Source organism: Sceloporus occidentalis, unplaced genomic scaffold (assembly GCF_023333645.1).
Source record: "Sceloporus occidentalis isolate IW3139 unplaced genomic scaffold, rSceOcc1.0.p SCAF_97, whole genome shotgun sequence".
Lineage (NCBI taxonomy): Eukaryota > Metazoa > Chordata > Lepidosauria > Squamata > Phrynosomatidae > Sceloporus > Sceloporus occidentalis.
Window position 1 is genome coordinate 1,561,016 of NW_028317077.1, and position 10,378 is coordinate 1,571,393.

The 10,378-nt window shown below is 40.3% G+C and overlaps 1 protein-coding gene across 1 annotated transcript; it reads left to right on the forward strand.

The window, feature by feature from the left end:
- Nucleotides 1-589: 589 nt before the first annotated feature.
- Nucleotides 590-8,577, forward strand: LOC149284219 (ras-related protein Rab-27B). Its single transcript, XM_089496990.1, has 5 exons — nt 590-742; nt 2,105-2,190; nt 3,796-3,899; nt 6,495-6,618; nt 8,388-8,577. The coding sequence occupies exons 1-5, from the start codon at nt 590-592 to the stop codon at nt 8,575-8,577; spliced, it is 657 nt and encodes a 218-aa protein (XP_089353116.1).
- Nucleotides 8,578-10,378: the final 1,801 nt, after the last annotated feature.

Consider the following 10,378-nt stretch of genomic DNA (forward strand, 5'->3'; position numbering starts at 1 on the left):
TAGCCGAAGGAGCATTATGGGAGTTGTAGTCCTGCAGCAGCTGGAGGGCCGCAGTTTGAGAACCCCTGCTTTAGTGCGTTTGATGTACCACGTGGGTTGTTTTAGCGGTGTTGTGATGTCGCATGACGTTCTATTCACAAAAAACCCCACGGCGCCCAGATCATCCTAGTAAATTAAGGACTGTTGGCCGCCAGGAGAATATCAACTGAGTAATTGGTCATTAATTAAAGTGTATTTTTAATTTTAGATTTTATGATTTATTTATTTTTTTGTTAGCTTTGTCGAATGAAAACCGCTTTTGCTTTCAATTATTAGTTATTGTGACTTCGCTTTCCATGCATTTTCGTATGAAAAGAAACTATAAAACAATAAAAAATTTAAGTTAAATAAAAAAAATTATTAGTTATTGTGAAATTACCGTCTTTGTTTTTCCTGTTGATTAGAAATGTAATGCAGTGATCGGCTTTACAGTATGGGTCGTAGTGCAGACCAATAACGCCTTTGTTTGCCAGCCCTGAGGGTAATTAACTAATCTATTCCCCCCCCCCCCCCCCATGTGCTCTTCCACAGGTTCACCACGATCAGCACTATGACTGATGGGGACTATGACTATCTGATTAAGCTCCTGGCCCTCGGAGATTCTGGCGTAGGAAAGACCACCTTTCTTTATAGATACACCGACAACAAGTTCAACCCTAAATTTATCACAACAGTCGGCATAGATTTTAGGGAAAAAAGAGTGGTGAGTATGATCCTTCGAGTAACAAGGGAATATGCACTGAAATATAAATCACTTTATTAACTCCTTAATGACAAAGCCGCTCACAATGCATTGGTTTTAATGGATTTAAGGACAACCCATTGTCCTTAAGGGGTTAACACCAGCGGTATTAAACGACTCTTAACGCCGTTCTCACAAATCTTTGGTTAAGAACTTCATCCGCCGAGGCAAGAATCATCTCCGGCTCTCAATTCAAGAAGTAGAAGCACCCAGAAGGTTTAACCTGCCACTCAAACAATGGCTTGACACAGTCATTTATTTAGGAACGACTTATGTCTGATGTCACCCGATGTCAAAAATATAATCGGTTTCTAAGCAATAATGTAATATTCAAGCATTCTAACACACTTTTACTTATCTTCCCAAACTAAAATGGGGTAAGACTCAAAGCTTTAATCCCTTTTATTTTCTATAGCATCTTACTTAACATCTCCTAACTAGGAAGGGAGGAGCGAAGCAAATGTTTTATAATATTAGGAAGTCAGAATGTGACATTTGGAAGGCGCGGATTCCGACGGCAGACCCATAGGATAAGCGTTTATCAGCTTCCAATGCTGCCTTTTAAATAAATTAGAAGGCGCCTGCAGGAATTTTGGAGAACACACAAACTTTCATTTGCGGCAAAGTGTTTGTGATATCATTTAGGAGCCTTCGATTGCTCAGTAAACAAATTCTGTTCTTTTATCATTTCCAAGTCAGACAGCCTAACCGGGTTTCATTATTCACTATTTCGGATATAATGAGATCTAAATGCAATTTGAAACAGTTAAGGATTTCAGCGCCTCGCAGACTGCGCTCTTTCCAGAGCTTTAATGTGAAATGCAGTATATGTTGTTTGGATGAACCTTAATACTTTATTTAAGGAGTATTTTTTGTGATATCCATATGAACCTGTATCCCCAATCCCATTGTCTGTTCCTTTAACTAGTTGAGCCATCAAAAAATATTAGGAACTAATATTCCTTACAGACTACACCTAGTCCATATCTTGGTAATCATTGAAACTATGTAGCAAGAGCCTGGCAATATTAATTTTTGTTCTAGCCCTACATAAGCAGAGGCAACTCTCTACTTCACCTATAAATAATGTTAGTATTTCAACGAGCCAAGACTTCTAGAGCCAGTAGTCCACCGTTCCATTAGAGTATCCTCTAAAACTGAAGAGGTTTGCGGAAATGTGTGTGTCAGCATGTAGTGTTAGAGTGTGTGTGTATTAGTGTATGGCATTAGCATGCGTGTGCATGAGCTTATGATGTCAGCAAGTGTCTGTTACTGTATTTTGACTTTATAAAATGCACTGATATTCCCATTGTTCTCCTTCAGGTGTATGGCAGCGCTGGGTCCGGGGGCACACAAGGGAAGACCTTCAAAGTACATTTGCAACTTTGGGACACAGCCGGCCAGGAACGGTAACGTATTTTCTGCCTTCTTTCTTGTCTATATGTTCAGCATCTCACAAAGTAAACATCTGAGGACAAAGATGCTCCAGGCTCAAGCACTGGAAAAAAGTATTTGTTTCCTAACAAACTTTTTATGGAAAACCAAGATTACTCCAAAATGTGGTTCTGTAAATGAAAACGCATACATTGGTGCATCTGATGTATTTATTTAAATCAACCAGTGTGCCCAAATGACAGTATTGAATAGACACAAGAACACTTCCAAAAATACCCTTTTTAAAATAAAATATTTGTAGTTAAATATTCATATAATAATACAAATTAGCCCCGCAGAGCAACAGCAAAATACTTGATAGGAGGCAGTCAGCAATGTGGTAGAATTAGCTTTTTTTTTGGAAATAATGGCCAATATGGCAACTCTTGCCCATTAAAATATTTACACTTAAAGGGACAGTGAAACCAATTTTTAGGGTTAAGTGAAAGAAATCATGTTTGCTCCGCTGATCCCTAAGTCCCTGAAATCCAAGCTGCCTTTCACTTGGCTGTTTCCTTACCCGCACAGCTCCTGGCACTAGCCGCGCAGTCTGTTTCAACTAATATGGTGTTGATCACCCCTCACCTACAGTACATTTCATTAAAAAGAACACATTTACATTTGTGTTGCCATATTTTACAGTCCCCTATAGTTCCTATATAAATTCGCATGTGTTTCTATGAGCAGTTCTAATGCTTTGTGCCTAAGGTAACCATTAGCTTAGGCACAAAGCATTAGAACTGCTCATAGAAACACATGCGAAGTTATATAGGAACTATAGGGGACTGTAAAATATGGCAACACAAATGTAAATGTGTTCTTTTTAATGAAATGTACTGTAGGTGAGGGGTGATCAACACCATATTAGTTGAAACAGACTGGTTTTAAACCCACTAATATTCCTATGTATGTGAATCAGACCTGTCAAAAACACAGAGAAGCAGGAAAAAGGCCTCTTCCATATAAAGCTCCTACCTTTCGAATTCACAGATGACTTCAACATTTAAACTCCATTATATTATTATGCTCTATACAGGGCCAGCTTATAAGGCACTGACCCTTTATAATGCAGAGTGATGGGAGCAGGGAGCTAAAGTGGTTAACTCACATTCAAACTCCAGGTTAGTAAATGCTAAACTCAGTTTGAATTGTATTGCTCCCTCTAGTGGCCACCATTGGTAATTACCTTGGTAACAAAGTTACCAGTTTTAGCTCTTCTCAGTAATAAATGAATTAATGAATTGAAGATGTAGCCAGGTTTGCTTGTTCAATAATTACCCAGAGGAGTTAAACATTCTAGAAAATGATATATTTATTATAAAATCATCTTTTTTTTTTTTTTTTCTTTTCTGTTGGTCACCTACTTCTAGATTGTAAGCTCTTTTGAGTTCCTCGCCTTTTGTTTCTTTAAGTCTGTATCATTATATGACGCGCTAATCATTATGTCCTGTTTACCCATAGAACAATGCTGCGGAATACGAAGGCGCTATATAAATGAATAAATAATAATTGCAGTGTTTTTCCTGCCATGATATTTTTTATTTTACTAACATAATTAACATTTTTGGTATTTCCTTTAGGTTTCGAAGTCTCACAACAGCATTTTTTAGAGATGCAATGGGCTTCTTATTAATGTTTGATCTTACCAGCCAACAGAGCTTTTTAAATGTCCGGAACTGGATGAGTAAGTGTTACGCTTAAAACGTTGGTGTTTTTTTGGTGTGTAAAGCATCACGCTGATGCTGGTCTTTGCTTTAAGCTGTCTGCGCCTCCCTGTGTCTTTTGTTTCTGTCTCCTTGTGCCATATAATAAATATAATATATTGTGACATATAATATATATAAGTACAGTGCGAAGATACAAGCCGCATGTAAGGCTCTAGGAGTTGCAGATGACATGACCCCCTCTCCCATTACTCTCAGCCAGATGGATACCTGCTCTAAATACTTAATCTAGGGGTCAACTCTATTTTTATGGGTACAATGGGACATAAAAGGGGGAGGGGCTTCATGGTAGCCCAGCCCCTCCCACTAAATGCCAGGGAATGCTCCACCCATATTTTATCACAGTCTACCCATTTTCAAGCACGTCCCAGTTTTCCCTTTTTTTGCCCCAAACGTTGGCTTTTAAACATCTCGCACCTCTTGTAAGCGCTTAATCTTCAGAAAAATTTTATGTTTTACATTAATGTTTAAAAAATACAGTTTGAGTGGCATTGTAGCAAGTAATCCTTTTCACATAATATTCTAATAAATATGAAATGTCCAAAACGATACAAAGATTAAAGAAGGTTTTATGCACTTCGGGCTTAATCCATAAAAATCATACGTCGAATTTCTGATTACATTATTAGAGGCCAATCTGCGCCATTTGTTTAAGGATCAGTAAAGCAGGGCTCGACAAATCCCAGGTCGCCATGGCGACTGATAATTTTGTCCTGGCGCCTAGGTGTTTGTGAGCCAAACCGGTGGCCGAAACACACATTCGGCGAAATAAAAAAAAAAAAAAACGTCTGAAAATAATCCCCGCGGGGGCCACACTGCTTAGCTGTGCGTTGCTCTTAATGTGCAAGCAGCGTCTCTTGTGCTGGAGTGGCCACAGGAAGCAGGAAACCAGAGGAGTCACATGACTGCTCTGTTCCTCCTCCCAGTGGGCGGGACAAGAGAAGTTCGTGCAGAGAGACAGAGATAGAAGCAGCAGGGCCCCTATGGAAGTCTGCGTGTGAGAGATCTGCAGTGCAGGTAAGGGGGTGAAGGAGGGTGTATGAATGAGTATATGAATGAGTGTGTGTGATAGCATGGTTGTGTAAGTGGGGGGAGGAGCATGGCACATGGGACTCTAAGTGATGTGCAGCATCAATACACAAGGGATGCAGCAAGCCAGGTTTCAGCATGTACTCCTATCATGCCAAGTCAGCCAGTACATGCTGGAACCTGGGTATGTCTGGGCAGGACTGTGATTGGTGTTAACAATCAATAACTCGAGATTGAGTGCTGGGGCAAAGTGTGAGTGCTGGGGCAAAGTGTGAGACTGAGTGCTGGGGCAAAGTGCGGGTGCAGGGGCAAAAAAAAGTCCTGGCTCCTAACTTTTTTAGCTGGCTCCTAGATTTATAACAAATTTGTCAAGCCCTGCAGTAAAGCTACGTCTTCCTGCTGTCGGGGATTGTCTCGTAGCTACACATGAATGTACAGCGCCGAGCACATGCCCACGCGCTGCAGGTACATACTGCTTCTAGGACTGAAACACGCTGCCGCCGTCAGCAAAGGGAATGCCTCGAGCACAGAGCAATGCGATTCTCATAGAGGGTTTTATTATATTAAAAGCAAACAAATCCAACTTCTACTCCCTGGCAGGCTGTACCAGCGAAGACTTATTGATGAAATCTGGGGGCTTTGTTAATAAAAATGTATATTTATAAACTGATATTATTATTTATATCACATACTGGCACTGATACACATACATTGGGGCTCTTTGGGTTTGGCCCTGAGATCACAGTTATAATTACCAGACCTTCCTTTAGTCTCTGTTACGGGATGCTGGTCTTCCCCCACCTTCCTGCCCTTATGGGGGGGCAATTCCCACCACCGGCTGGCTAGGTCCCCTCCACCTCCCATAATGTAGCTCTGGAGAGCGACCCTAATTTTAGTGATGTCAATAAAAGAAATTGGCTGGTGCAGAAATGTATAGGAGCATTAACTATGTCACCTATAGCGAAGATCCATACATTTGAATATACTCCGTATTAAGGCTGGATAGGGACTCGGTTGTCATTTCTGGGACAAGTAACTTCTCTGCACGGAAGTCTCCATCAAGAGAATTGTTTTTTTGTTTTGTTTGTTTCTTTTTACTGAAAACGGGGACATCTGGTTATCCAGAACATGAAAATAATCTAACAATCCTTAGAAAAGCCAAATCGCCACCAAACCTGGGGTAACGCTCAGAATAAATGGTCCTGTCTGACATGGTACAAGCAATGATGATCATAAGCGCAGAGCCAGTATTGGACAACAGTGCTTATAAGTGACGTGTGAGCCGGTCTGCGCATGTTTGGCATGCCTTTTATTCCTGATGCGCTGCACATTGATTTTAATGCATGGATAGAAAGATCTTTGTCCATGTTCTCCGGTACCCAGGTGACAGAGTGCACATTAGACCCGCGTATAATTTATTCATTATGGCTAATATTTTAACACCATTTGGTTAACTGGATATAATCATTTCCCAGGTTTTTGTTTTTTCTTCACTGTTTTCCCGATTTTTTTTTTTTGTACTACAGGCCAGCTTCAAGCCAATGCGTATTGTGAGAATCCGGACATCGTATTAATTGGCAACAAGGCAGACTTGTCAGACCAGAGAGAGGTTAATGAAAGGCAAGCGAAGGAGCTCGCAGACAAATACGGGTGAGTAATTCAACCAAACGCAATAAGCAGCGGCAGTCGGGGACGTGTCGGAAAAAGCAGGTTTGCATCAATATCCCTATGTGAGAGAATCCGGCGAGTGAAACGCTACGTAGAGCACACAGAGGGCAGCGGGGATTAAGTTTCATGATAGTTTAAATGGTTAATCCATTAAAATGAGTTTAATAGGAACTCGGAGCTGTCGCATCCAACTGCGTTCTTTCTTTGACTTCAAACATTTTAATAGGTCTATTGTAATATTTTTTCTATTTTTTATTTTATAGTTTTTGTTTTCTTTTTATTACTATGAAACAATGTAAAATTTCATTTAACCCCTTCAATCCCCTATAGACGTACCGGGACGTCCAAAAAACGCCCACAAAGAAACCCCTATGGACGTCCCGGTACGTCCAGCCCTTCGTGCAGCGTCAGGGACACATCCCTGCCGCTGCACGGGAGACCAGGCTGTCGTTTGACAGCCTGGACTCCCCACTGACAGCAGAAGCCGGCTTTGCCGGCTTTCTGCTGTCCGATCGCCTGTAACAGCTTCCGGCATGAAAGCCGGTAAGCTGTTACCGGTAAACTGCCCGATCGCGCAGTTGCAAACGCGCGATCGGGCATTCCCTTCCGGGTTACGTCACTGCTGACGTAACCCGGAAGGTCATCGGAGGACAGGATATCCCCTGCGGGGATATCCTGCCCTCCGATGAGGCACAGAGACGCTGCGATCTCTATGCAGGTCTGTGAGGACCTGCATAGAGATCACAGTGTGATCGGTGCAGGGGGATCGCGGGGAGGGGAGTGAGAAACCATCTCTCTCACTCCCCCTCCCGTCCTGTAACAGAAAAGCTGGAAAAAAAAAAAGTCATTTAAAAATAATATTAAATAAATCATTAAAATAATAATATAAATAATACTAAAAAAAATTATAATGTGAGCTGTGATGTTACTGTGACATCACTGGCATGTTCAGGAGGTCCCTAGGAGGACCTCTAACCATTACTGTGTAAAAAAAAAAAAAAATTAAAAAATACAAAAAATGTAAAAAAAATTTAAATAAATTTTTTTTTTAAAAAAAAAATATAAAAAAAGATAATAAAAAAAATTCTTAAAAAAACCTTACATCCCGTTGCCCTAGCATAACATCTAGCCAGTATAACCCTCCTGCCCCCGTTCACAACCCCCAAACCCGTTAAGCCATAGGCATAAAAATTCTACAAAATTGTACACCTAATAGTATGCTCCCTGGTGCTGGGAAAGTCTGGAAAATCTATATAAATTAGGTATTTCTGAAATCAGGACACCTGAATTGATAAACTTGGAGGGGATTTTCCATCACTTTACCTAATTTTGTGAGGATTCAGAGGGAAAATGTAAAAAAAAATTAGTTTATTTTTCTAATCTTCGCTAGTTTTTACTAAATTTCTCATTCTAAATTTTCAGCTAATCATCCAACTATGGTATCAAACGAAAGCTCTATCTCTCCTTGAAAAAACAATATATAGTTTATATGGGTACACAATTCACAGGAAAAGAGAATCATCGCTAAACCGACATACCCCAAAAATGGCAAAATTGCTCTGGGCTTTGAGGTACCAAAAACCCCTGGGATTGAAGGGGTTAAATGTTTTACCCAACTTGAATTAACCCATAACAATGCATGGTTAACCCTTCCTTAGTCCGTAAACGCCAGCATCTAGTCACAGCTTCCGCAATCCACCAGTGAATGTACGAAGCCGGAAGGATTAACGGATTGTTCTTCTCTGTACCAGAATTCCGTATTTTGAAACCAGCGCAGCCACCGGACAGAATGTGGAGAAATCCGTGAACGTACTTCTAGACTTGATCATGAAGAGAATGGAGCAGTGCGTGGACAAGACCCAAGTGCCAGACGCCGTTAACGGAGGAAATTCCGGAAAATTAGATGAAGGAAAAGCAGAATCAAAGAAGTGTGCCTGTTAAGAAAAGAGAATATATATATATATATATATATATATATATATATATATATACATAGACTATAATTCAACTGAAGTATGTGATGGCTGATGGTGGTCTCTGGGTGGGTTGTGCTCCACGGCCATTATTATTTTCATGAAAAAAAAAAAAAAAATAACACACTGTCATAAACCCCTTTCCGGATCCCATTGTTACAAGCTGGTGTATGGCAACATCTCTCGTGAAAAAAGTGTTACACATATATATTTATACGCAGCAGGAATGAAAAAACTAAAATATGAAACTTTTGTTAGAGAAACAAATGGTAGTGATTGTTGTTTAAAAAAAAAAAAAGATATATATTTTATTCTGGATCATCTGTAGTTTCTAGGTCGGGTTTCGTATAAAAAGTCGTTGCAGTTTCCATTCCGAGCACGGACAGAAAGCAGGCGCTTCGCACGTTTTCTTTTTCATGTCTCCATGTATTGTATTTAATCTACATATCGTTGTTTACATTTCACGAAAGACCTACCGTTAAGAAATGTAGCTGTCGACCAAACGTTTGTGAATGGTTCTAAAATGTGTGTTTTTATGTAAAATGCTTACCATGATTTTATTGCCAATGATATCGATGGAATATCAATCAATGATACCATTGGAAAGGTAGTGTTTACCCGCTCCTGGCCTTCAGCCGTATAATAATTTGGTTGCACTTTCATGGAAGTCTATTAGATATTTTAAGTACACAAACGTGTGCCTTTCTTATTGTCCTAAGTCTATTAGATATTTTTTCTTATTGTCCTACATGAAGGATAACCTTGTATCTGGGAGTGTCCCCAGGAAAAAAAACTTAAGGACACACAAAAAAAGAAGAAAATCTTATATTGTATGCCTTCTGCAAATGGTAAGAGTGGATTCCGTAATGAGAGGAGGTCTTTTTAACTACATGTTGGCTTCTGGGGAGCAGGGTGTGTAAGAGATGATAATTGGCAGAACCGTGGTCGGTAACAAGGACCACAACTCAAAACAATAAGCAGGTCCTATAAGAAGACCCCATACTACACATCAGTGGCCAAGGCTAAATAATGGTGTAGCACTGAGTACAGAATAACCCCACAGGATCTCTGCCACCAGGGACAGCAAGCAGTCTTAAGCATGCCATTTGTGAACTGAAGCTCAGACTAGCCTTAAGGGCCAGAATAAGGCCAGTCAAGCTTATTCGAAACGGTTGGAACTGATGAAATCACGTGTGTTCAACTAAATTATTTACCTAAATTCTGGTCTGTTCGAGGCCAGGAGTTTGACAGCCCCGATTAGCCCAATGGACTCCGCCAGCCAAAGACCCCGCGGTAACTGACCCATAATTGCCTGCGTACCACAGCCTTGGCTGGTATTTACCAATATTACTGTAACCAGAAAGGTAGCATGGGGAAATTTAGTGTTTTGAGTAAAAAAAAAAGTACATTCAAGTTTTGTCGCTGAGTTCATAGTATGTTTCCCCGGCCTATACCCCCCCATCCCGAAAATATATTTAAGGAAGATAATTTGACATCTTGCCTGCTTAATCTCCATAGTTTTCTGGTCTTGTCCTATAAATTCTTGGGTGCTAATAAAATAACTGCATTTGAGATTCATGTTCCTTGGTATGTTGATTTTATTTTCCTACTGCGTTCCTCCTTACGGGCTTCATTTTTAGTGGTTTTTAAAGTAGAGCCCTGTGCAAAAGTAGTGCTTAAAAAGCATCCCTGATGAACGAAACCTGATTAATGTGTGACGCCTCTGCAGCGTACTCCAGGAATCGTATTATAACAGGTTTGTTGGAATG